This window comes from Camellia sinensis, chromosome 1, assembly GCF_055761805.1.
Source record: "Camellia sinensis isolate YWXY chromosome 1, ASM5576180v1, whole genome shotgun sequence".
Classification (NCBI taxonomy): domain Eukaryota; kingdom Viridiplantae; phylum Streptophyta; class Magnoliopsida; order Ericales; family Theaceae; genus Camellia; species Camellia sinensis.
In genome coordinates this window covers 193,782,952-193,810,757 of record NC_138961.1, presented here as the reverse complement: position 1 = coordinate 193,810,757, position 27,806 = coordinate 193,782,952, and the positions used below count along the sequence as shown (strand labels likewise).

The window sequence follows — 27,806 nt, the reverse complement described above, 5'->3', positions numbered from 1 at the left end:
TGCCTAGGTCGCCCTTTCGGGTTTTCGGCCTAGCGAGCCTCTCAGGGGTAATATTTCTTCAACTTGTTCATGTTGATCGGTTGGGAGAACTCTAGGCCATCTAGATCCATCAGAACCACAGCTCCACCTGACCAGATAGCTTTGATGATATAGGGACCAGTCCAATTGGGTTTGAACTTGCCTCTTGGGTCGTGGATGGGAGCTCGGTTGTCCTTGAGCGCCAAATCTCCTTCCTTTAGATTCCTGGACTTAACTTTCTTGTTGAAAGCCCGGGCAATTCTGCGCTGATAGCCTTGAACATGGTACAGCGCTTTCAGTCTTCTCTCGTCAAAAAGCATGAGTTCCTCAAATTTGCTCTGCTGCCAATCTGCTTCGGCTATTTGACACTCAGCCAATACTCGTAACGACAGAACCTCAATCTCGATAGGTAGAACGGCCTCCATCCCATAAACCAATGAATACGGAGTCGCTCCGGTAGAAGTTCTGATTGAAGTCCTGTAGCCCCACAGAGCAAATGGCAGCTTATCTGGCCAATCCCGATAGGTTTCCACCATCTTCTGCAGTATGTGTTTGATATTCTTGTTGGCGGCCTCGACCGCTTCGTTGGTTTGCGGCCGGTATGTAGATGACTTATGGAAAGCCACGTTGTATTTCTTCAACAAGTCAATCACTTCCTTCTTGAAGTGGGAACCATTATCTGAAATGACCTCGTTTGGGACCCCGTAGCGACAGATGATGTTGTTTCTGATAAACTTTGCAACGTGTGACGCCTTCAACACCGCATACGATTAGGCCTCGACCCACTTCGTGAAATAATCTATCGCAACCAGGATGAACTCATGCCCATTCGACCCCTTCGGAGTGACAACCCCGATCACATCGATTCCCCATACTAAAAAAGGCCATGGCGAAGTCATGTTGTACAGCTTCGACGGCGGGATGTTCATGCGGTTTGCATGAATCTGACACTTGTGGCATCGCCGAACAAAACTAATACAATCCTCTTCCATGGTGGACCAATAGTAACACTGTCTGAGGATCTTCGGTGCTAGCATTACTCCGTTCATATGCGCACCGCATTCTCCTCCATGGATGGCCTCCATCAGGCGCTTCGATTCCTCGGCTTCAACACACAGCTTGTGCATTCCTAGATGACCTCTCTTATACAGCTTACCCCCACAAATGATGAACTGGACGACCATTCTTCTTATTGCCCTTTTATCCTTGGCATTTACTCCTAGCGGGTATGCTTCTTTTTCCAAGAAATTTCAAATGTCATAATACCAGGGGTTTTTGTCTTGAACCTCATCTATAGCAGCGATCGACTCATAGGCTGGCGCAAATTTCTGGTCAATGACAACTGGACGCATCCGGATTCCAAACGGGATGTCTATCATGGAAGATAGAGTTGCTAAAGAATCTGCGAACCTGTTATTCTCTCTTGGAAGATGAGCAAAGTTTAGCTTTTCAAACCGAGGGATTAACAAGTCCAAGGTCTGGTGGTACATCATCATCTTTTCTTCTTTGACTTTCCAGTCTCCTTTTGCTTGAGACACAACAAGGTTCGAATCCCCGATGACGTCCAAACGTCTTGCCCCTAGTTCCAGGGCCGCTTCTAGGCCGGCAATACACGCCTCATATTCCGCTTCGTTGTTCGAGACTTTGAACCGGAGTTTGAAGGCTAGAGGGATACGGGAATTGTCGAGTGCTATCAGCAATACTCCTATCCCATACTCGTATTGATTTGATGCTCCGTCAAAGTACATCATCCAATATTCGTCGTCGATGTGCAAAATGGCTTCATCTGGGAATAAGTACTCAACTGCTTCACCTCCTTCGACTGGATGATCGGCCAAAAACTCTGCCACTGCTCTTCCTTTGACTGACTTGCGTGTCACATATTTCAGATCGAATTCGGAGAGCAACAGCAGCCAACGAGCTAGCCTACCCGTAAGTGTCGATTTCTCGAAAAGGTATTTGATGGGGTCCAGTCGTGAAACCAACATTACGGAGTGAGCTAACAAGTAGTGCCGCAGCTTCCTGGTAGCCCATACCAAAGCTAAGCAAGCCTTCTCAAGCGGAGTGTAGCGGGTCTCGTAATCCAACATCTTCTTGCTCAGATAGTAGATGGCTCTCTCCACCTTATCCTCCGATTCTTGTGCGAGCATGCAGCCCATTGTAGTCTCAGTCACTGAAAGGTACAATATCAACGGTTTTCCCGGCTCTGGTGGCGACAACACGGGCGGGTTCTGTAAATATTTCTTGATCTGTTCAAAAGCAGCTTGGCACCGGCCGTCCCATTGGAATTTCTTGCCTTTCTTCAGGAGACCAAAAAGTGGTTCACAAGTCAAGGTTAATTTTGAGATAAACCGTCTTATGAATTACACTTTACCTAGAAAGCCTCGCACCTCCTTTTTAGTCCTTGGTGGTGGCATTTCTAAGATGGCCTTGATTTTTGAAGGGTCGACCTCGATGCCCTTTGTGTAATCAGAAATCCCAGCATTTTTCCCGCTATAACACCGAACATACACTTCTGAGGATTTAGCCACAACTGGAATTTCCTGATCCTTTGAAAGAACTTTTGCAAGGCGGTGTAGTGGCCCTCTCTTTCCTTGGACTTGACAATCATGTCGTCCACGTACACCTCAACCTCTTTGTGGATCATGTCGTGCAATATTGTGGTCGCAGCCCGTTGATAAGTAGCTCCGGCATTCTTCAACCCAAACGGCATTACTCTGTAGCAGTATATTCCCCACGGGGTAGTGAATGCAGTCTTTTCTCTGTCTTCCGATGCCATTACTATCTGATTGTACCCTGAAAAGCCATCCATGAATGAGAGCAAAGCATGCCCTGCTGTGAAATCCACCAACTCATCAATATGCGGCAAGGGAAAGTCGTCCTTCGGACTAGCTCTGTTCAAATCCCTGAAATCCACGCACACCCAGATCCTGCCATCCTTCTTTGGCACTGGAACGATGTTGGCCAACCAAGTCGGGTATTCGGATACCAGCAGGAAACCTGCGTCAATTTGCTTGGTGATCTCTTCCTTAATCTTGAGAGCCCAATCCAGGCGGATCCTTCTGAGTTTCTGCTTGACAGGTCAGGCCTCGGGGTCAAGAGGGATCCGATGCTGTACAATCTCAGGATCGATTCCAGGCATGTCTTCGTAGGACCACGCGAAAACATCTTTGAAATCTTTTAATAAAGCGACTAAGCGCTCGCGTTCCTCCAAACACAACGTAGACCCGATCTGAACCAGCCGTGAGTCCTCCTCAGTACCAATATTCACGGTAACGATTTCATCCGTTAAGGGTTTGACATATCTCTCCTGCTCCTGCTCAATTAAACGTTGCAAAACCGGAGGAATTTCGTCCTCGTCGTTTTCATTAAAATTTTGAAAGTCTGAGTTTATGCAATAAATTAAGGGCACAGAAAAGTACTCAAAAACCACAGTTACTTGATTCTCATTAGGCACATCCAAATCGTCCGAGTTCTCGGTTACAACAGACTCAAATGAGAAAGAAAAAGACGACCTGGACATAACTGTGGCATCTGGGTTATTATCTCCAGGATTACCAGACTCAGACTCAGTCGAGCTGGAACCTGATTCCGACTCACAAGATTCGGTGGAATCAGATTCCGGCTCACTACCTGACCCGGTGCTGCTGGACAAAAATCCCTCCTCGTACTGCCAAGCGAGAGAGGGTGCGATAGATGCATCCAAAATAGTCACTGGAAGGCCCGCAGCCGTTTCATCCCCAATCATGGAAACCGAGGTGTTATCCCCCAAACACTTTTGGTCGATCGAAGGATCTGAAAGTAGACATGCCAGTGCTACCCCTATCTCAAGTTCGGTGCTCTCGGAATCCACTGCCTTACACTACCCAACCTCAACTGATTGGTGTGTCTACTCTTTGGCAACGTCATCCCCGGGTAGTTGCAAGTCGAAGAAGATCTCGAAACCAGGCACGCGCTTCCTCTCCGCGTTCAGCCATGGCTCTGGGAAACCGCAAAATGGAAAGTCTTCCCCCTCCCGGACGAAGCGTCCGTTTAGGGTACCCCGAATGGGCCGATGCATTAATTCAAAAGGTTTCCCCGCCTTCTTTGCTCTGGCTCTCCCAGCTATCTCTTTACCCTTCCTCACCCAGTCCTCTTTGGTGGGTAGATAACCCAAGCCAAAGGTGTGAGGGTTGTGTGGCACTTCGGCCAATGCTGCGACGCCCTTCCGGCTGCTCCTTCCCAATCCCATTTCGGGGATGTGTTGTAACTTGTTCATGAGGTAGACGGATTGAGCACTGACGTACACCCCCTCATTCACAGCCATAATATTCTGCACCACTCGAGCCTCAGCCAAAGTGAACCCTGATAAGAACACATCCTCAGTGCCATGCTCGATTTCCAAGACTGGTGTGGACACTTCCGGCGGCGGATGGATTGATGAATTCCCGAAGACAATAGCCACCCCCTTCCCGTGAGGGTACTTCAACATCTGGTGTAAAGTGGAAGAGACTGCCTTGACCTGGTGCAACCATGGTCGCCCCAAAAGTAGGTTGAAGGTTGCGGGAACGTCCAAGACATAGAATTCAATGTTGTGTTGTCCGGGACCAACCTGGGTTTGAATTTTGACAGTCCCCATCACTTCCCTGCTAGTATTATCGTATGCTCTGATCACTTGAGTAGTCGGCACGAAGTCCGCGGGCTTCAACCCGATTGCATACGCTGTTCTGGTTGGGCAGACATTGATAGCAGACCCGGTATCAACAAGTACCATCGGTATCCACTTATCTCTACATTCTACGGAAATGTAGAGGGGTTTGTTGTGATTTGTGCCCTCAGGCGGTAGTTCTTTGTCTGAAAAGGTTAATGCCGGGGAACCTCCTCCCGGAAAAACCAGCCCAACCAGCTGTTCTGGTGTAGTATCTATAGAGAGTTTGGACTTGTCCATGGCAGATAAGACAGCCTGTCTATGTACTCGTGACGCCATAAGCAGTCCCCAGATGGAGATATCTGTTTGTATCTTCTTTAGCTGTTTCAATACGGCTTCCTCTTCGACCTGCTTCTCTTTCTGTCTTTCGGCTTCTTTGTCCTTCCCAGATGCCTCGGGTTGGTTTAGGTGCGGGGGCTTAAAGTACCGCCCGCTTCTTGTCATGTGATCAACCTCATCGAGGTACCAGGTGTCATCTGGTTGATTGTTTCCCCAGTCTTCGTCTGTGTGGGCAAGACATAAGTCATCGTCTTCCCACCACATTCCGTTGGCATTCAAAAGGCACCTGTCTGGCTCGGACATGTTTGTACTCACAGCACTTTTAGCCTGCATGCTCACAGCATCCTCTGTTCTTGTGCGCACGGCATTTTCGATCCCTTCATGGATTTTGGCTTTCCCGGTTCTCTCAGAACCCTGTTGTTCTACCTGCGTCAGTGCAGTTTGTTGTTCAACTTTCCCTGCATTCACAATGCTTCTGTCCTGAGCGAAATTCTTTGTACCGGCACTCTCCGGCAATATAACCCGACTTCCGGCCTTTCCGGCCACAGCTGATACTCTCGCCCCTGCCGGGTCCTGTTCTGGTTGGGATTCTTCCACCACATCTGGTTGATCATCCAGCCATCCAGTGGCCTCTGCCGATTCCTCATAGTCAAACCAATTGACTGTCGCGTCTCCCGATTCTTGGTCATCGAAAAATTACAGGTTGGCAAAGTCCTCCTCTACAGCTGTCAGATCATTTACTCCTTGCTCAAATCCGTCCCCCTGGATCACACACAGCTCTTCCTTCTCTGGCAATTCTATACCCAGCCCAATCTGGCTTGTTGACAAGATGTACTCACTTGGATCGTAGGCTTTCCCAGTGTTAAAACCTATCACCTACTTCACCCACTTAAACCTACTCCACTAAACCTAACCCACTACACCACTACCACCTCACCTACTCCACTAAACCTAACCCACTACACCACTACCACCTCCACTTTACCTACTCCTTACCTACTACACACTCACCCTCTTCTATATATAGGAATCATGAATCATTGTAATAAATATCAACATATAAATCAATAATACAATATTCTATCTCTATCAATTTATTTTACATGGTATCAGAGCAAGGTTAAGACCTTAGTATTTCTCGCTTCACCGGCGGGCGGCAACCTCGCCTTGGCCGCCCGCTGGACCTCAACCTATTCCGCTTATTTTCTACACATACCTTGACTTCTTCAACATTTTCTTACACCCCTCCTCCGCTATGTCGGCGGCGGCACCCGCATCATCGTCTAGCCTCTATCGCCGTTCACCTCGCCTCTCACATATCCGTGGTTGTACTCTTACTCGTCGTCGTCGTTGGCGTTTCTGGCGCTGCTTTTCTGCTCGTCACTGCTGTTTTTTTCCCGATTTGCTCTCTCTCTCTTAGCCATGGATTTGGGTGTGGGGTGTAGAGCTGTGGCTCTGTTGTTGGTAGCCATGTTTGTTGGCTTGAAGGTTTCAATGGCAGCAGTGTACAAGGTTGGGGACTCCGCTGGTTGAACCATCATTGGGAATATTGATTACAAGGCCTGGGCTGCTTCCAAGACGTTTCATGTTGGAGATGTCATCATTTTTTAATACAATTTTCAATGTCACGTGTTGCAAGTGCCCCACAAAGAATACCAAGCCTGCAGAAGTGTAAGACAGTAACATGCATCTTCACATACAGCTTGGGTAATGTGTAACTGTCAAAAGCACAAGCTTCTTGGACATCCCTCTCTCTCTCTCTCTCCATGGATCCAACATCATCATCATGCACCCACTCTATCTCCCTCTCTCTCATCTTTTCCCACTTTCAAACCCACTTTAATCATATCTCTCCTTTCTCTTAATTTATTTCATCCACGTTCTTTCACCCTTTTCTTTTATTTTAATATATATATATATATATATATATTTTATTATAATATATTTTCCCTATCCCTTGTTAGTAAGCATCACCCGTTTTCCATTCTCTTATTATTATTTATTTTATATTCCACCAAAAAAAAAAAAAAAATCACACTGCTGTTTTTTCTTATCACCCATCCACAAATATTTTTCTCTATTTTCTTTATCCATTATTTTCTTTTATTTTATTTTTCTTATTAAACAAAACAACACCACAAAATAACACCAACAACATTCCACAACCTTGTCATTTTATTCATATCAGGGGATCAACCCCGATCACACTTTTACATCAAAAAAAAAAAAAAAAAAAAAAAAAAAAAAAAAAAACCCACACAAACAAAAACAAAACTACCACACCCACAGTGGGATTTTTCTTCTCTACTCAGCCGCCGGTCTTTTCTTCTTGCCTCCGTCCTGGGTGGTCCTTGCCGGTGTTGCCTCCGTGCTTCCTAGACCACCAAGCAAGTTGCCTCCTCCCTGCTCCTCCACTACAGCATATGGTGGACCTCCAAATCGGAACATAACAGTGGCCTTCCGCTTCAGCTCCTTGTTTTCCGCCTTTAGCACACTTATCTCTGCTCGCGCATCCTTATACATGCGTTGGAGCAGAGCCAGTTGGGCGTTTAACTGCTGCACCTCATTTGTCCTACTCTGCAGCCGGTTCGACAAATTTGTAACCGCAGTCATGGTTTCCACACATGACTTCAATGTATACTGATTGGCCTCCACATCCGACTGCACTGCCATTCTTTGCTCCACAGACCGCATAGGAAAGTTCAACGGAGCAAACTCCGGGGCACTTGGTTGAGGTTCCAGTGCCACCGCACCAGTTATCTCTCTTGTTGACTCGTTGAGGTCGGGAAAAAGAGTGAGCAAACCACGGGACGAAGAGGCCATATTCTGGGTAGCAGAACGGGAAGACGAGGCCATGTTATGGGTTGCTGAGTGTTTCAGAGAAAGGTTGGTTACAGAATGGCAACAGAGTGTTCCAAAATCTCTTTCTCAGAAACGGAAGAGTTTTTTCAAAGGATTTTCGGCGGTTTCAGACTGGTTTGCACAGCCTCCGCCTCAACCTTGGTTAAATAGCCGAGGCCGACACGCCACTCTGTCGCTCACGTGCCTCGCCGCGTCTCCAGCTCACCTTTTGATGGCTCGACGCTTTCTGTCAGGCACGCCTTTTGATGAAGTGGGCGCGACTTTTGAGGGCTCACTATATATATCCATATATATATATATTTGGGCATCCTATATACACCATCATACAATGTATTTTTTAAGGGTCCGACAAGACTCTGTAAACTGTCCCGACATTGATTCCGGTTAGCTCCTTCAAGGGTCCGACAAGACTCTGTAAACTGTCCCGACATTGATTCCGGTTAGCTCCTTCAAGGGTCCGACAAGACTCTGTAAACTGTCCCGACATTGATTTCGGTTAATTTCTACAAGGGTCTAGCAAGACTCCGTAAACTGTCACAACAACTATCACAACATTGTCTGCTACAACGGTCCGACATGACTCCATAAACTGTCTTCTACATCGGTCTGACACAACCATCCAGTGTCCTCTACAACGTTATGACACCACCATACAGTGTCTTCACCATCGGTCTGACACGACCATACAGTGTCTCCTATCCTCTTTTCTTTTATGTATTCGTCTATTTTCTTGTTTTGTTACTCTCTCCAAACTCAAGTTGGCTAGTTCCTATCCCCCTTGAGTTTACGGGGGGCTGTTAAAACCTATCACGTACTTCACCCACTTAAACCTACTCCACTAAACCTAACCCACTACACCACTACCACCTCACCTACTCCACTAAACCTAACCCACTACACCACTACCACCTCCACTTCACCTACTCCTTACCTACTACACACTCACCCTCTTCTATATATAGGAATCATGAATCATTGTAATAAATATCAACATATAAATCAATAATACAATATTCTATCTCTATCAATTTATTTTACACCCAGTAAAACTCTGTTCAATCCTAGACTCAACAATCCCATTCTTTCCTGAAGTCTGCCCTGCCCCATCTTTGATGGTCACCACCGTCGACTCTGGTTGGGTTGTGGAGATGTCCAACATGCACGAGAAGTCAGTGCAGTCGGGAAGGAGCACCTCCGGCTTAGGTAGATGGGTGGGGGTAATATAGATGCTAGGATCGTAAGACACAACCCCAATCTGGATAAGATTGACTCTTTTGGGAGGTGGAGCTTGGTTGTGTGTAGGGAGGAGGTTGGTTGTGACGTTGGGTTTTTCTGGCGGCAAAATCACAATTTTGTCAACGAGGTCTTGAATCTCGTGACGCAGCCTGAAACATTGGTCAGTATCATGACCATGTTGCTGGTGATATGCACAGTACTTGGCTGGGTTGTGAGAGGGAGGGAGTGGATTCGGCAATGGCCTCGGCTCTAGGGGTTTTAGATGCCCCTTTCTGATCAAGACCCCCAGAGCCTTAGACAAAGGCATGTACAGTGGGGTGAAGGTTCTTTGGCCTCTGGGCTGGTATTTAGTGGTCTGGGTATTACTTCCGGATGCACCGGAGAAGGGTGTGGCTGCCATGGGCCTTGGAAGGGGAGGGGGAATGGTAGCGACCATGCTGACCTCCGAAGCTCTTGTGGTTGCAGCGCCACTCGGGCCTGCGTTATTGTTGCGGTTAAATGTTCTCCGGGGTTGCTCCCTGTCCTGGTCAATCATACCTTGCTTCATCGCATCTTCGATTTGTACTCCCATCTCATGTAGATCCGAAAAGGTGGGAAAGGGGAGCACAATCATCTTCTGCATCAATTTTGGTTGGAGATTGCGCACAATCATCCGGATTTGGTCCTTATCAGTGGGCCTCAAAGTCATCATCGATGCCTTCGCCCTCCACCGAGTTACGAAATCTGAGAAAGTCTCCTTGGGCTCCTGCCTTGTTATTTCGAGATCACGAGTTATAATCTCGATCTGGGTATTGTATGAGTACTGTGCGACAAAGGCCTCAGCCATTTCATCCCAACTTCTCTTTACCTCATCTTCCAACTTTGCGTACCAGATAGCGGCCACACCCGACAAGGTTCGGCTGAATAGTGAAAGCTTTTGTGGTCGGGTTAGGCCCATTGTCCGCAGTATATCTGAGAATAACCGGAGGTGGACCATGGGATCTCCGGATCCGTCAAAACGATCAATCTACGGCATCTTGAATCTATCTGGCAAAGTTACGGCCACATCGGTATATCCGTCCTCGATATCCGGAATAGCCTTTACCCCTTGTGACTTCTTGAAAAGCTTCTCGAGCTTGCTCAGTTTCAGAGCTGTATGGTCTATTTCGAACTCGAAAGGAGAGTCCGGGTGGTTGGGTGTGTGGGTTTTGGACAGTTGAGGCGGAAGCGGGGGCGAAGCAGGCCCCGTTGGAAGATCCGTGTCCTCTTGGATGTTCTGGATGTTGGGTAAGGTGTTCTGGGTGTTTGGCAGAGCATTCTGGACAGTAGGTGCTTGCTCGGGTAACGGGACCCCTGGTGGAGGAAGAACTTGATGTGAGGCCGATGCTGCATTTTGCTGTTGCAGTCTAGTGATTAGCTCAGCCTGCTGAGCCATGACTGTGGCCTGTTGTTTAGAGAACTCTGCTTGGCGGGCGGCGTCCTCCTGCATTTGTTTCATGCTCTCTTGGAGCTGGCGCATCATTTCCTCCATTCCGGCTACACTCTGTTGATCCTGCTGACTGACGGGTATGTGTATTTCTATGGCAGAAACTAAAACCTCAGCCCGACTGTTCATTGCTAGGGTAGACCACTGTTCTGGTAACCTCTGCTTAGACACACAGCGTATTCTTGGCGTTCTTCTGACAATTGGGGGTAGAGAATGAAACACTGGCTGTCCGTCAACCAGATCCTCGGATCGATTGAGTCGGCGACCTCTTGTCCAAAGTGCTTGGGGAATATCTACTGGGTTGGAAGCAATTGTGCTAGAACTGCCCTAGTAAAAAGATAAATAAAACAAATAAGGAAAGAAATAAACAGATAAACGGATAGCATAACAGCTTAAAGTAAATGCATGACACACAGCCGGGCATAACAACACATGGTCGACAAGCTGAATACACACTATCCTCCAACACTGATTATTATCCCTGAATCACTGTCCCCAAAACAGAATCTCTGATACCCGCAGATAACTGATTCCCAAATACTGACTGATGCCCGCAGGCCTGATGCCCAAAACTCATAAACTGATACATGCATTTCCCTTTAGAGACGCGCTCTAAAAGCACATAGCAAATAAGTGAGAGCCAAAACACCCCTATGTTGAGGTAGGGTTTTCCTTGTCCTATTTTGTCAGGAGCTAGGGTTTCACTACGCACGCAGCGGATTAAAACAACCTATAAACGGGTAAGCAACCTGTCCTAGTTTGGAATGGTCACTATGGATCCGAATATGCACTAGGTCGAATGGTCAAAAGGGTGCCCCGGTAAAACCGGGATTTGTGTTCCCATACTGGCAGAGCCCACAACCGGTCAGCCTTATGGTCATGCCTTAACAAGGCAAGCCTCCGGCAAACCGTTCAGGAATAGCAGATGGCAAACACGGTGTCCTAGGCGCACCAATGCAATGCAATGCAAAGAAACACATAAGTGTAGTCAAAACAAGATATCATGAGTTCGAGTCAAGTTCTCTAAATCCCCAGCGGAGTCGCCAGAAACTGTAGACGTCCCCGAACGCCCCGGGGAGGAACGAGTCCCCGTTCCGTTCGATATTGGGCTCACTGCAGCTCAGGACTCTCAAATTGTCACGGTTCTTAATCTGAACCAAAGAGTCCAAATCCGGCAAGTCGTTTTGAGAAAACAGATTTTGAAAGAAGTGTCAAACATAGACTGCTTTGCCAGATACAAAGTCGCCACCTAAATGTTTTATTTTGGGAAATTTAGGAAACCCTGACTCGTTTGCCTAAGGCCACGTGTCCGTCATCACTAAAGTTGCCTCGGCTCGGGAACTTGGATACGATTGGGGAAGGTCACTTCGTGAGCACCCCCGCTCGCCCGATCAAAGATCGGCCTCTACTAACCATGATATCAAGTTTTGAAAATATTGTGTGTTCTTATTCCGGTTATTTAGCCTAGGTTTACTATGTGACGCGCACAACATACAAGTATAGACCGGGTCGCCTGAATTGAAACAAAACATTTCGTGTTTGTTTGTTTGAAAATGGTTTGATGGTGCTACCCGCAAGTAGGCTAAGACGTGGATTTGCCACCCTCAGGTGGGCTTAGAAAACATGATTTTGCCACAATCTAGTGGGCTTAAAACACACATTTGATGAATTGTTCCAATTCAAATAACCCAACCTTCACCCACAGGCATTCAGGCAGTTATATCACATAAGCACATAGCCTTATGGTAAGCATGTTATTCATGGCAGTCACTCACACGCATGCAAAGATGCTAAAGCATAAAACTCACCGAGTACTCCAAGCCAAAACAGAAGCTTATTAGAAATCCATGCATGATCCTAACTATACAGAAATGCCCAATGCAACACATGCAAAAATGCAACTATAGCAGGCTCGGCTATTCTAAACATGGCATATGAAATGCTACAGCTAACATGTATTCAACTTGGAATTGAAAATACAATGCAGTTAGTATGATGCGCCGAGCCCGGTGCATGCAAAACACATGAATGAATGCAAACATGCTATCATACTGTATGCTAATTGAAATATGCCCTAATCTAACCATCATAAGTGGGTAAATAAAAGGGAGAAAGACGTGGGGTTGGAAGACATACATCACACACACGCACACTTATTACAACATCGCCCTCGCATAGAGGGTCCGAATAAATAATATACCGTCCCGAATGAATAAATAATACAGTCCCGAATAAATACAAAAATCCTAGTTAATTTACAAATTAATCTAAGAAAGCTATAAACATGGCATGCAAGCCAGGGACTGCCTCGACTCTGATGAATGATGTATGTTTGGGCTGTCTTGCGGGGAAATCCACTGGGATGCCCCAATTAGCCTCTGTTTTACAATTATTCTTGGGAAGCGCGCCAAGCTCCGGAAGGTTGCTAATTCTTGATTTGCTGCAACTGAGAGCAGGAAAGGGGCATAGCAATGTATTTTCACAAATGTATGCATGCCTCGATCCTCGTGCCACCAATTACGCATCCCGATGCATGATGGCCGAGGAGTCGAATTGCACTACTCAATATAGAATGGATGCACATGAAAACTCAACTAAAACCTAACTCCATCATGGATAATCCGGAGTGTCGGTGACTGGGAATTGAGACACGTTCCGTCACTCGAAGTACGAAACGTCCCTCGTTTCCCATGCTCGGGCTAACTCCTATCCCAAGCACAATGCAATATGCATGATATGCATGAATGCAACTAATATACAACCTAACATGCAACATGCTATGAAATGGCATACATGATGCACGAGATAACATGGCATACGCAATGCGCTAACATACAACCTAGCATACGCAATGCTATGAAATAAAATGGCATACACAATGCATAAATGGACTTACACTAACATGAGTGGACCTCAGCCACACTCACATAAGAGGCCATTGGATGAAAATGAGACACTCGAGATGCGTGCACACGTGCACGCAAACCGAGGACCGAACCTAAGGCACCAAATGCCACTCTAACAAGACATGGCAAGGCATGAAACATGGTATGCAAACATGCAAATTTCAGCGCTAAAATATGACCCAAAACAGCCCCGAATCATGGAAACATGGCACCCGATGCATGGAATGGGACCCGAAATGCAAAACTAGGCATGCACAATGGCCTATAGCTATACAAAACATGCACTATTTGATCATGAAATGTGAAGACAGATTCAAGGCAGCCCCAAAAAAAGCATGTTTACAGTTTTAAGCAAGGCCAAACAATGAGCACAAATGGGGCTAAGCTAGCATGCGAAAATGGCCCTAAATGTGAGATAAAGAAGCAAGTCACAGCTTCTGACCCCAAACAAGAGAGGGCCCTTCAACACTGTTGAAGAGAGGCCCAAAATATGACCTTTTACAGTTGGTTTCTGAGCCAAAAACAGTACACAAGCATGCTCAAAATACTATGCAAAACAAGGCCAAAAAGAGAGCTATAACACAAAGTACCAAAAGGATGTCTCAAACAGTAAAATACCCTTAATAAAACATGAATAGGGGGTCAAAATAAGGCCATTTATAGTTCGGACCAAAGTCCAAAAACAGAAGCATAAAAGGCTAACCAAGGTTTTAAAAACCGGACCGGTGAGCGAACCGGAAAAATGATCGGGTGGACGGGTTACCGGTTCAACCGGTGGGTTGAACCGGATCGAACCGTGACGTCATAATTATGTCATAAATAATTTTTTTTAAATATAAATTAATAATTTAAATATTAAATTTTCAATTTTTTTAAAAAAAAATCTTAAATATTTTTAGTGATGTTTTTCTATAATTAAAAAAAAAAAAATTCCTGAATATAAGCCATAACACTTCACATACTAACAACAAATAAAATTAAAGATGAAAATTTAGCCATTAAAAACAACAATCATAGTAAGAAACATTATGAAAGTATCCAACCAAAGCAATCCATAAAACATAAGTTACAAAAAAGACAAAACTAAGTTCAAAGTTCACAGACAACACAACATAACATCACAAACAATCTTTGATTTTTGCCTAAATCTCCTAGGGACGATAATTTAGCCAATCATCATCATCATTCTCATTCGCATTTGCACTAGAGCTCGGATTGTTTGATCTATTATCAATGTTCACGTCACCAAAAGATCCCAAGTCGATATCATCTCCAAGAAGTTCTATCTCCATATCATCCTCAACATCATCTACAATAGTTAAAATAAAATCATTAAGCTATCATTTTGATAATGATTGATAAAAAAAAAAAAAAATTGTTGCATAATGATGAAACAATATTTTCTAACCATCTCGTAGACCATGACATTGCTTCTTATATCGTGGAGGCTCATCTTCTTCATAAAGCATTTTTTCGAGCTCATCATAATCAAGCAATGGAGGCTCCTCTTGTTCTAGTCTTTCTTCTTCAATAATCCAAAACTCGGTTTTGTCAATGCTTTCAATGTCAATGGGATCATAATTCCTTGTTTTGTAATACTTCCTATATTGATTCAATTATAAGACTAAATAAACGAATAAAATAAAGAATCCATTAGTTACTATATGAGAAAGATTAATTTACCTATTCTTCAATCGCAAGTTGTAATGAACATACACAAGATCATTAAGCCTATGATGTTCTAGTCTATTCCTTTTCTTTGTATGTATGCGTTCAAAGACGCTCCAATTCCTTTCACACCCAGAAGAGCTGCTAGTTTGACTAAGAATTCGAATGGCTAACTTTTGCAAATTTGGAGCACTGCGTCCAAACATCTTCCACCATTCATCTTATTATCACAAAAGAAAGAAAAATATTATAAAAAATTAAAAATAAAAAGAAACAAGAAATAGATAAATGAGATAAAATATTCTAATCAAAAGCATATAATAATGATAATTACTATTAAAAAAAAAGAGAGAGATTACCAGGTTGTGTTTTCTTTGATGTAACAATGGCAAGCTCTCTTCCAAAACTGTCTTGTCGATCTCGAAACAATCTAAGTTCATTCATGAGCTTCGTTTTACTTGATGTGGCTTTAGTTTCAATCACATCAAGTACACTATTCATAACCTCTGGCTTTTTGCAAAATGAAGCTTGATCATATTGAAAAGCTGGGTTCAACCAATAAGCAGCCGCATGTATATTCTTTCGCAATTGATTATCCCAACGAGTTTTAATGATTGTTGTGTAAGGCCTATACAACCTCTTATTTCTATTGAAAATATCTTTAATACCTTTGATTGCCCTATAAATGCCTTCATAAACATATCCCATGGACGGTTTCTCATCCCCATCAACAATACGCAAGAGACGCATAAGTGGCTCAACAATCTTAACAATGATGAAGCAATTCTTCAAAAATTGTTTATCTAAAATGATATCAATGGCATCCTTTCCTTTATTCTCTTTGGCAAATCTTGAACTTGCAAACTCCTTACTTGTCACCAAAGCTTGCAAATCATGCATATGCTCATGAATACTATGCAATGCAAGGAAAGTAGTGGCAAAGCGCGTTGCTCCTGGGCGCACAATTTCAGTCCAACTCTTCTTCTTTCTCAACCGAGCTAACAACCATGAACGGTTATATATGTACCTTGTCACCGTTGATGCCTTAATAGCAAGCTCATGCACATGATTCATCTTGGAAATTTCACTTAAGATTAAGTTCAAGCAATGAGCTGCACATGGAGACCAATTTATAGATTTGAAAGTAGCATTTACAAGTCCTCCAGCAGCTTTATAATTTGCTCCATTATCTGTCACCATATGAACAACATTCGACACTCCTACCCACTCAATAACCTCTAGAAACAATTTAGAAAGAAGAGTAGCATCTTTGACAGCATCAGAGGCATCAATTGATTTCACAAAAGCAATTCCCATAGGGCTATAGACAAGAAAATTTATTAGATTTCTTTGTCTAACATCAGTCCAACCATCACCCATAATAGTACATCCACAAGCAGCCCAAGAACTCTTCAAAGTGTGAATATACAATTGAAGCTCTTTTTTTGAGTCTCCCAATAAAGGAACTTGAAGTTGATGGTACGTAGGGACCTTATATCCTGGACCAATGGCAATTGCGGCATCAAACATGGGCTGAAAATAAATGGAGTTCACAGCATTGATTGGAATACAAGTATCATAAAAGAATTTGCCAACAATCATATGTGCTCTATGTATGGCTTCTTTAGTTTGGAGGGCACTTTTGATAGTTGGTTGAGAACCAGGAGTGGTCCTTGGTGCAAAATAATCACCAATTTTTGTTGATTCATGTCTCTTCCCCTTCCCTTTCTGTGTCATTGGTGGTCTACTCTTATTCCCACTTCCAGCTCCTTCATTGATTGAAATGCCCTTATTGTTCTGAGGAATTGTTCTCACAACCTCATCATCCTCATCATCAACATTGACATAAACATCATCACCCTCAAATTGAAAGCCACCTGGACCATAAGGATTTAATTGATCATAATTTTCTTCACTTTGTTTCTTCTTTTCATCAAATGCTTTCAAAGATTCATGCATTTGATATTGAATATCTGGGGGAACTTTTTTACATGGCCCAACCTCACCTGACTTCTTTGCAAGATGTTGCTTCATTCTATTAATCCCTCCACCTTTAATAGTTTTCCCACAATACATACATGAGTAAGTCTTCTTCCCATTGGCATCTCGTCCCTCAATAACATGTGCCCATGCAATATCAGATTTTCCCCTTGTGGCTTGTGTGGAATTAGCTGTTGAATTCTGGCCAGATGACATCTCTCACAACTACAACTTAGAATAAGAACAAATGAAAAAAAGAAAAGAGAAAAAAGAAAAAAAGTACTCCTATTCAAATTAATATTCCAGAAAGTAGGATCATAATTATTCAAATTAATAAAAATGGTGTAAAATCACAATTTAACTTCATGGGTATCCAAATTATCACCACTGAATTCATGGGTATCCAAATTATCATCACTGAATTCACAAATCAAGAAGCAACCCAAAACAACATACCCACCAAATCACAATTTAACTTCATAAATATTTGAAAATTAAGGTCATTTAATATTAAATTGACTGGTAATATGAATATTGACCCGTTTCACAATCTGATGCAACAGGCATTAAAGTAAAATCAAAAACTCAATCAAAGTGAAAGCATGAGAGAGATCTTCAGATATTTAGGCAGGAAAAATAAGAAATTGATAGAAAATATCACAATAATATCAACCTGTAAAACAATGAGTTGCCACAAAAAAAAAAATAAAATAAAATAAAATGGTGTAAAATGTTTGAGATAAAGAGATAAATTAAAAGGGATGAGAATACATACCTTTTGGGTGAAGATAATGAGATGGGTTTCTTCACAAATGCACTCTCTGCTTCTCTATACCCCTCTCTCTCACTTTAGTCTTCACTCTCAACTGAGAAGTAGTCGTTTGACATTGGGAAATTAGTGCACCATTTCAATTGAAAATATGTTTTCTATATATCTATGATTTATCTATAAAGGGGGGGAAAAATTTCTGAAGGAAAAAATAGAAAATAGAAGAATAAAAAATCTGTATATATTTTTCAATCTGAAATTTTTTTGTGAGAATCTCTATACATTTTTCATTTTGTAGAAAAAAATAGAGGAAAAGGAAAATGGAAAACAGAGAAGTGGAGTGGAGAACAAAGAAGGAGATTCAAAGATTCATCAAAATAATACCTGGACTGGAGGCTGTTGGCGGCTGTGATTGTTGGCAGCAATGGAGGTGTGAAGTTGAACCTTGCTTGATTGATTCGTTAATGGTGAAAAAAAAAGAGAGAGATAGATCGGATAACAGAGGGAAGGGAGGAAGAGACCTGTGTGAGTGTGAAGAAGCCCTAGATCGGATGCTCTACAGCCGCTGAAGATTAGCCAAAAAAAATAGAAGCAGATCAATTTTTTTTTTTTTTATATATACCTGGACAAAGAAGGAGATTCAAAGAAGGAGATTCAAAGATTCATCAAAATAATACCTGGACTGTTGGCAGCAATGGTGGTGTGAAGTTGAACCTTGCTTGATTGATTCGTTAATGGTGAAAAAAAAGAGAGAGATAGATCGGATAACAGAGGGAAAGGAGGAAGACCTGTGTGAGTGTGAAGAAGCCCTAGATCGGATGCTCTACTACAGCCGCTGAAGATAAGCTAAAAAAAATAGAAGCAGATCAATTTTTTTTTTTATATATATATAAATCAAACCGTCCCGGTTCAACTAACCCGGAACCGGTTCGAACGGTTCACCGGTTGAACCACCGGTTTCACCGGTTCTGTGAAAATAGACCGGTTTTTTCATTTGACCGGTTTTAGGGGGTCAACCGGACCGGAACCTCACCCGGGTTTCAAAACCTTGAGGCTAACAAATCATGCAAAAATGGAGCCAAAAGAGAGATATAAAGGCAAGTGGCAAATGGAAGCCTCAAACAGTGATGAGCCCTTCAACAATGTTGAAGAAGGGCTCAAAATAATCCATTTTACAGTTTATGACAGAACTCAAAACAGTTTATACATAGGCCTAAAATACTATGCAAGGAAATGGCATAAAAGAAAGGCCAAGAAGCAAGTGCCACAAGGAAGCCTCAAACAGTGAGAGACCCTTAAATAAACATGAAATAGAGCTCAAAAAAATGCTATTTCCAGTTAGGGTCAGAGCTCAAAAAAGTAAGCACAAGGAGCTAGAATATGAACCAAGAAAAGGGTCAAAAAGGGGAGAAGAGGACTTACCTTTGAAGACTAGTCTTTTACAGCCTCTTGGACCAAAATGCAGCACTCCTAGGCTCTGAAGAACAACCTCAAGCTGCTGGAATGGAGGATGGAAGGGTGGTGTTAGGTGGTGGTGTAAAAATGAGTGTAGGACTTGGGAGGTTTTAAGCTTGGAAGTGTAGAGGGATAGAGATACAATATGGGAGATCAAAGGGAAAATTTTCTAACCCTTATTACAAAGCTGGGAGGCTGGTTTTATAGGCAAAAGAGGGGGAGAAAATGGGGGAAAAATGGGGGGGGGAAACAATTCAAGTTTCCCCCCAAAAAGTTGGCCCCCCAGATACAAAATCTGGGGCGAAAAGAGATACATATTTGAACTGTATCAGTGGAGGGGGTCATGGCCAGCTGGTTATTAAGGTTGCAGGTGGCCGGCCGACTCTTCCCATGGCCGGCCGGCCAAGGGTCAAAAGGTTCAATGAGGATTAGTGGCCGGCCATACCAAAAAATGAGCCTCTCATGTGTGCACAACACAATCATGTGGTCAAAAACTGGAGATAGTGAACCAGGAGAGAGAACAATCCACTTTTCAAAGGTGTTCAAAAGGTTCAAAAGTAATTACTGGCCGGCCACCAAATATTGGTGGCCTCCCAGATGTGTACATCACAAATATGGGATTTAAGGTTCAAGAAAATGGCCCAAGGGTGATCAACATTGGCTTTGAAGTGAGAAAAAATGGGCGACGGAGGGCGATGAAGGGATAAAGTTGGCTGACAGAACAATTACTGGCCTCCCACTCTTCTACGGCCTTCTTACCAATGGAACAGAGGTCCCTGCCAAAAATAAACTCAAACCGATGCAAAATGAAGGTTCAGGGGCCGAAACGCGCAGCTCGAGGCCCCGAAAACTGACTGTTAGGCACCGGGAGTGATGTTCGACCACGAAGTCAGTTTCTCGGGCCACAGTGTCCCTCAAAAGAGAGCAAACAAGATGTATGCCAAAAGCCGGAGCAAACGGAGGTAGTTAAGCGGTCCCGAACCGAGGCACACGGCCAACGGCTCCGAAAAACTAGAAACCGGACTCCAAACGGGCAAAATGGCCTACGACCGCGAAACGTAGCCTACGACCATTGAGAGATGATCTACGGGACCTCTCCCTCCCTTCGGGAAGAGAAAACAGAGAAAACAGAGCCTGGTTCGCAAACCGAGGCAAAGCACAAAAGAGTCCGGAAGTTCGGAGGCAAGGCTCGCAGCCGAGACTCTGAAACTTCTGAACGAGCACGATATGCAACATCACCAAGCGCTCAATCGGTGACGTCTGAGTCTTAAGGTCGGTCAAAAATGGGGTCTCTACACACACAGAATGACCTTAGGTCCAATTTACACAGAACGACTTTGGGTTTAATTCACACAGAACGACCTTAGGTCCATTCCTTTTCCTTATCCCGAACGGCCTTCAGCTCATTTAACACTTTTACAGAACGACCTTAGGCCCAATTCACATTCTTACTGAATATATTGAACGGCCTTAGACCCATTTCATACTCATACGCCGATCACTTCGCATATTTTATTCCGCATTAAGTGATATTCATTCATAATATCACTTTAAAAGTTTAGAACCTTACCACATAGGCATCATTTAGAAAATAATGCATTTACAAAAATATCTCTGCTAAGACATTGCTCACAGTGTTTTGGTGCTTGATTCGTCCTTGCACTTGACCCTACATAATTCAAAACACATTGGGTCATAATACCATTCAATCTGTTCTTTAGTTTGCTTAATTTTTTAGGCTTCTTTCGTGACCTTTAATTCATTTACAATGTTCAATGCATGCCGAAGAGTGCTTAAAAATGAAAGAGAACGAAAAACGAATCATAAAACAACTTTCCAAAATTTCTGAAATAGGGTTCTCCGCTCGAGCGCAGCTTTTCTCGCTCGAGTGTGACTTTGGTCGCTTGAGCCAAGAGTCAAAACATGTGAATGGGTGCTCGAGCGCAATTCTTTTCACTCAAGCAGACATCAATGTCTGCAAAACTTCTAGGAGCTTGATTTTTATACTCAAGCCACACTTTCCTCGCTCGAGCGGACATGACGAATTCTGAAATTTCCAGAACTGTATTTGAAGCTCAAACTTGATGTTCAAAGGTCCAAAGCTCGTGTTTTTAGTACAAAAACATGGAAAGACATTATATAGCATGAGAACATAGGTATTTTGAGACCACTTGTCCAAAACCATGATCCAATTCTCAAATCATTTCATATTCTTCTTGACAACTTCAAAACACATGCTACCAAGCTTCATAGCTACATGGATTATGCATACATGTGTAACATAGCCTTTAATAGGGATGGCAATTTAAACCTGGCCCGACGAGGACCCGCTCCCCCGACCCCGATAAGAGTGGTTTTTCTCCGAAAAATACTTCTGATGGGCCGGGAATGGTATTAAAAAATAAATCCCCAGTGATTTTCGGGCCAAGGACGGTGATATATTTTCCAACCTCGTCCCCAGCCCCAGTCTCATCCCCATCCCCGTTTCTCCCTGACTATATAATATATATATATATATATATCCCTTCCCTCTAATAATTTTGACCCCCCTGTCTCTCTCTCTCTCTCTCTCTCTATTCCCTCTACTTTCATTCACTCTCACACCTCTCCTCCAGAGGCGACACCGTCACTGTCCGCTCCACCTTCGTCGCGACCCTCTTTCTCTTCTAGTCGCCGCTACCTCCTTCATCCCATCCTCTCATCTTCATCGTCCTCCTCCGTCATCCATGGCCGCCGATCTCCTCCGTCATTCATCGCAGTCACCATTGCAGCTGATCTCCTCCGTCGTCCTCTTAGATCTGTGTTGATGATGCACGCAGCACACTCAAATGATCTCCTCCGTCGTCCTCTCAGATCTGAGTCAAATCTCATCACTCATGTATACATGTGTCTCTTTCTATCATTTTTTTTTTTGATAGTTGATATGTTAATGATTTTGTTATTGATGTTGAAAATGTATGTGTCTCTATGTTGTTAATCTGTTTAATGATGTTGATGATTTTGTGTGTGTATGTCTCAGATCTATGTTGTTGAAAAAGTATATGTGATGTTGTTGTTGATGATGTTGAAACAAATTTAGGCTGGGGAATTTTCAGGGTCGGGGAAACCCGATCCCTGTTTGGGGGCGAGGACGGGAAGGGTGATAGGTTTCCCGTCGAGGATCGGGGCCGGAGCCAGGGCCGGGGCATTTTTCACCATCGGGAAACAGTGACGGGGAGTGTGATCCCCGGCCCTGCCCCACCCCATTGGCATTCCTAGCCTCTAATACCATTTCAAATGGTAGAATTGATGGTCAAAATCATGTGGCTTAATAAAATTATGTATGCATGAGCACTTTGGTACCAAATTCTTCATATTAAGTTTGTATTCTACAATAATTCACCAATTCTTCTTGAATACACATATTCATGAACTTTAACTTAAGAATTAGAGTCCAAATACTCACATGGAGCCATCAATCCTTCTAACTTTATCAAATTCTTGAGCCCAGCTTCCCAATTCTTCAACTTTGAAGTCAATTCTCTAAGAATTTGGTCTCCCTATCTCTAAATCAAGTGTTTTCCCTCTCTAAAGTGTATAGACTCAGCTAAGAAGTGAGAAATGAGCTCAATGATATGAGCTAAGCCCCTAATTAGCACATATATAGGTCTCACTAATCATATTGACTAATCAAGACTTAGGCATAATCAAATGAACTTAATTAAATCGAATTAATCTGATTATTTTGATCCGAATCAATTTTTAATTAAATTTAACCGTAGGCTCTAAAAATTAGGATATTCGCAATAACACAGTCTATTTCGGTTAATGTCGCCTTTACGGTCCTCTATTTAAATTTTATAACAAAAAATCAAACATATTTTCCTACGGTGAACAGATAAAAGTTCAAAAACACATATAATCATATAATTAGCATTTAAAATCATATCAAGCTCATAATTATAATCATAATTAAGATTAATTAGCATAACACAGAGTAGGTTTGTCATAATTAAAAAGGATTTCAATTGTATATCAACCAAAACTTCCAAAAAATGGATCCTCCTCCATTTTTCAATAATCAGTTCAATCAGCAACAAAACTCTCAGCCACCATTGCAATTTGATTCTCAAGTATTTTCTCAATTCTTTTCAAATCCACAGTATTGCCAGACTCAATTTACTGAATTTATTCTAGAGCAATCTCGATTACAATCTCATGAACCTCCTCCAGTAAGTGACATACATCCATCCAAAAAAAAAAAAAAGAAATTGAAATTGGACAAAAGAGGAAGATGAAGCACTTTGTAAAGCATGGTTGCGTGTCTTAGAAGATGCAGCTACGGGTACAGATCAACCAAGAGCGAGGTTATGGAATCGAATTTGGGATGAGTTCAATAAACTCTTAGGTTATCAGAGCGATCGAATCAGCTCGGGTTTGATGCATCAATGGTCCACCATTCAATCTCACCTTAACAATATTTTAGATTTGTTCACACAATAGAGAGGACTCCAACTATTGGCTATAACCTTGAAGATTCGATAAGCTATAGTTTACACATTTTCCTACTCAAATGATTTAATTTAAAGACTATTAATTTTTGTTTCTAATTTTTTATAGGTAGGAGCTGCAAAACAATTGTATTATAGCTCACAGGGTCACCACTTTGAGTGGGATGGTTGCTGGATAATCCTTAAAGATAGTGCTAAATGGTTTAACCATACAAAAGAACACGAAAAAAAAAATAGAAAATTTGTCAAAGAAAGAGAGGTGCTTTCAATGTAGATGTTGATCAAACTATAGATTCCTCAAATCCGTCTACTTCGGCAACAATATCCAGTTCAGCTACATGATCAATTAGCCTTGACAATGATGATGATTCTCCATTTACTGAAGAAGCTCATGAATTACCTTGACTCGTTAGACGAAAAACAGCAAAAAATATGTGTTGAAAGAACAATAATCAATTAGAAGCTATAAACTTATTTGTTACTGAATTTAATAACTTGATAAAGGAACAAAAGGAAATTGTTGAACAAAAGGTCATAATGGCAAATGAACGAAAACGGCTGAAACTTCAAGCCAAACAAGAGCAAGAACAACGGAGGGCAGAGGTTAAACTCGAATAAGAGCGAATGAGAATTACAGCCAAACGTGAGCAAGAATGGATAAGGTTTGAGAAAGAGATTATGATGACTAATCCAAATTTGATTCTTATTGAAGAAGGAAAACCTTGGGTCATTGCACAACAGAAAGCAATTTGGGCACATACGAAACAAGGGGGCCTTGATGATGGATCAAGTTGTAGTGGTTTAAATTAGTGATCGGTAGTTGAATTTAATGATAACCTATTGTAACATTTAAAGTTAAATTTGTAGTACCATTTCATATCCATGTATTAATTTTAAGAAAACTTGGACTCTGTTTGGTACTGCTCTTGAACGTTAGTTCCAGCGCTTATTTTGCACATAATGTTTATTTGCGGGTTTCAAAAATTAATTCCACACTCACTTTTGAAAACTCGGTCGAAGGCGGGAAAATTTGGGCTAGCCGGACGTCCCACCGATCGTCCGGCCGGTTGACCGAAACAATGCAAATATATATATATATATATATATTGCAATTGACACATGTTAATTTTTAAATATTCGAAAAAAATATTTTTCGAATTTTTTAAAATTTTTTATGAGCTTTGATAGAATTTTGAGTTGTGTGTTTGGTTATGAGTTGTAAGTTTTTGTATCAAATATTATATGTCACATCAAAAATTCCTCACTCAATTCAAAACACTTTCACCAAACAAATTTTCCACACTCAAATATAATTCCAAAACTCACAAACTCAAAATACAACTCCTACTCTCAAATCATATAAAGAAAACTCTACCAAACGCTACCTTGAGCTTTCTTATGAAATGAAATTGTTAAATTTTCTTAGCTCTGATATGATTTTTAGGTTTTGTTGATTTTTCTCATTGATTTATTTAGCTCTGATATAGTTACCCTGATAGAGAGATTGAATTGAAGTAAAAAGGGTTAGAAGATAGAAAAAAAAAAAATAACATCATCAACTCATTGAGAGTTCAGATCAATTAACAACTTCGATCAAAATGTTTTAATCATAATGTTCCTCTTCAGTGAAAAATAAAGCTTAAACAGTTATTAAATGAAGCCAAGAATAGTTGCAAACGAATGGCCAAACAACAGCAGCACGTAGCAGTAACAAAGAAAGTCAGCCAACATAGGGGCAGTCATCCGGCAGAACGACCGAAGGTGGTACTTTGGCCCAGAACAACTTTGTATTAGCTCTGCTCTATATGCTTAACAATCGCGGATGACAACCTTCACGATTGGGCCTCACGAGACATCCGGGAGGACATCCGAGGGGACATCTGGGCGGATGACCATTAAGAACAAAAATGGGTGTAAATAGATAGATGTAAATAGTTCCCAAATAAAGATAAAACAAAGATGGGTCTTCTTGATTACTCTTATATATTCATTCATACATGAAGTTCTCTGTTTTTCTACATAAGCATTTGTGGTCTTCCTCTTCATCTTTCTCCAGATTTTGAAACATAATGGGTTGTGGCTTTTGAGTCTGGTTTTCAAATTCCAAAGGAACAGACGAGACACTGTTGTGGTTAAGATTAATCCAACAATGTAATGTATTATATATGAACTGATGAAGAAGTTAACATCGTGAAAGGAGATCCATCCCACAATCTAATGTATTACAACAAGTTAAGATTAAAAGGTAGTGCAATTAAACTAACAACCTCTTGTATCACACTTTATGTCATTACAAATTTATATCTTCATCACCAAATTGATTCCACAAATGTTCCATTAGATCAATTCTAAGCATTGCATTTGTTCCTCTATTTCGAATTCTTTTAAGACGAGATGAGATGTGTGCCAGCAAAAGTGTTGGGTTTCGAGCATCTTCTAGGGGAGATACAGTTTCATCTGCCAGAGGCCCCAACTTTCAATGTATGTTCCGTACTCGTCTTTGATGATCATGTTGTGTAGTATGATGCACATTTTCATTATCTTACAAACGTCTTCTTTTTTCCAATAACGCACTGGTCCTTGCATTATACCCCACCTTGTTTGTAACACACCAAATGCTCTTTCAACATCCTTCCCAATAGCCTCTTGATTTTGAGCAATCAACTTCTCCTTTCCTGTTTTTGGATGCATGATGGTTTGCATTAGAGTTGTCCATTGAGGATATATGCCATCAAATAAACAATAACCTAATGTATGTTCATGCCTATTCACATTGTAATTAATCAGAGGCATTTTACCATGTATGAGATTGTCAAATATCGAGGAATGATCCAAGACATTCACATCATTGTGTGAACCTGGCATACCAAAGAAAACATGTCAAATCCATAGGTCTTTTGATGCAACTGCCTCTAATATAAAGGTAAGCTTATTGTAATGGCCCCTATGGGTTCCATGCCACACTATGGGACAATTCTTTCATTCCTAATGCATACAATCTAAAGACCTAAGCATATCTGGGAAGCCTCTTGCCTTCTCTTCTTCAAGTAGACATGCTATGTCATTTTCATTCGGTGAGCGAAGGTATTGTTCCTCATACAAGGCAATAATAGCATTACCAAAGAGCTTCAAGCTATCATTAGCAGTGGTCTTGCCAATCTTTATGTACTCATCACAATGATCTAATGAAAATCCATAGGCGAGTATACGAATTGCAGTGGTAATTTTTTGTATAGAAGAGCACCCCAATCGTCCAACACGATTCTTTTTTTGTACAAAGTATTTATCATACCCTTTAATATCATTCAAAATGCGAAGAAACAACTCTTGACGCATTCGGAATCGTATACGAAAATAGTTAGGTGGACGCGTACAATTCTCAGCAAAATAATCTCTCCATATTTGTTGATCGCTTCCGTCACGATCATGCCTTATATATTGCCTCTCAATTGGTTTTGAGATTAGTGTTAGCATTTGCGGCGGAAGAAACAAATTCATCATCTTTCGAACACGTTTATTGTAATGCTGTGAACTGTCTCTTGATCTCCATTGGATAAGCTATCATCGTCGATTGAAGAACTGAAATGTGTAGAAGAACTAGACTCCATGGTAGGAATAAATTGAGATGATAAGGCCATTGATGATTTTATGGGAAAAAATGAAAGAGAAGATAAAAGAACAAATAATCTACTTGTTAGATGAAAAAAATGCACTTGATTTGATTATATATCACTTATTCATTTAGTTGGTGACAATACAACATATATCATCTTTTTGTAATATAATACACTTTAATATATTTTTTTAACTATTTCATTGCAATGCTCTAATCCGCCTCTAAAATAAAAAATAAAAAAGCGTTTTGGACGTTGTCGTCGGTTGGATTCTTGACTATTCTTGTACCTTGGTCGAGTTCAGAGCACAAAAATATGCTTACTACCCCCCGATTTCTCATAGAAAGAAAGAACACATTTTCCCGGGAAAGTTTCCT

General features: G+C 41.9%; 2 protein-coding genes across 2 annotated transcripts; both read right to left on the bottom strand.

Annotated features, from left to right (window-relative positions):
- Window positions 1-14,604: 14,604 nt before the first annotated feature.
- On the bottom strand, window positions 14,605-17,317 carry LOC114289966 (uncharacterized). The gene is made up of 4 exons (XM_082918435.1): window positions 15,481-17,317; window positions 15,137-15,341; window positions 14,862-15,055; window positions 14,605-14,762 (listed from the first exon to the last, which is right to left on the bottom strand). Exons 1-4 carry the CDS (start codon window positions 17,315-17,317, stop codon window positions 14,605-14,607), a joined length of 2,394 nt encoding a protein of 797 aa, XP_082774561.1.
- Window positions 17,318-26,251: 8,934 nt separating this feature from the next.
- Window positions 26,252-27,316, bottom strand: LOC145821853 (uncharacterized). Its single transcript, XM_082918428.1, has 2 exons — window positions 26,812-27,316; window positions 26,252-26,673 (listed from the first exon to the last, which is right to left on the bottom strand). The coding sequence occupies exons 1-2, from the start codon at window positions 27,314-27,316 to the stop codon at window positions 26,252-26,254; spliced, it is 927 nt and encodes a 308-aa protein (XP_082774554.1).
- Window positions 27,317-27,806: the final 490 nt, after the last annotated feature.

What these genes read in the sequence shown, in the direction of transcription:
- LOC114289966 (XM_082918435.1), bottom strand. Translation starts at nt 17,317, where the DNA reads ATGTCATCTGGCCAGAATTCAACAGCTAATTCCACACAAGCCACAAGG. An exon ending in ATCAAAGAAAACACAACCTG is followed by an intron (nt 15,342 to 15,480) that starts GTAATCTCTCTC and finishes TGTGATAATAAG; the next exon opens with ATGAATGGTGGAAGATGTTT. An exon ending in AACTTGCGATTGAAGAATAG is followed by an intron (nt 15,056 to 15,136) that starts GTAAATTAATCT and finishes GAATCAATATAG; the next exon opens with GAAGTATTACAAAACAAGGA.
- LOC145821853 (XM_082918428.1), bottom strand. Translation starts at nt 27,316, where the DNA reads ATGATGAATTTGTTTCTTCCGCCGCAAATGCTAACACTAATCTCAAAA. An exon ending in TATGCTTAGGTCTTTAGATT is followed by an intron (nt 26,674 to 26,811) that starts GTATGCATTAGG and finishes TTGGTATGCCAG; the next exon opens with GTTCACACAATGATGTGAAT.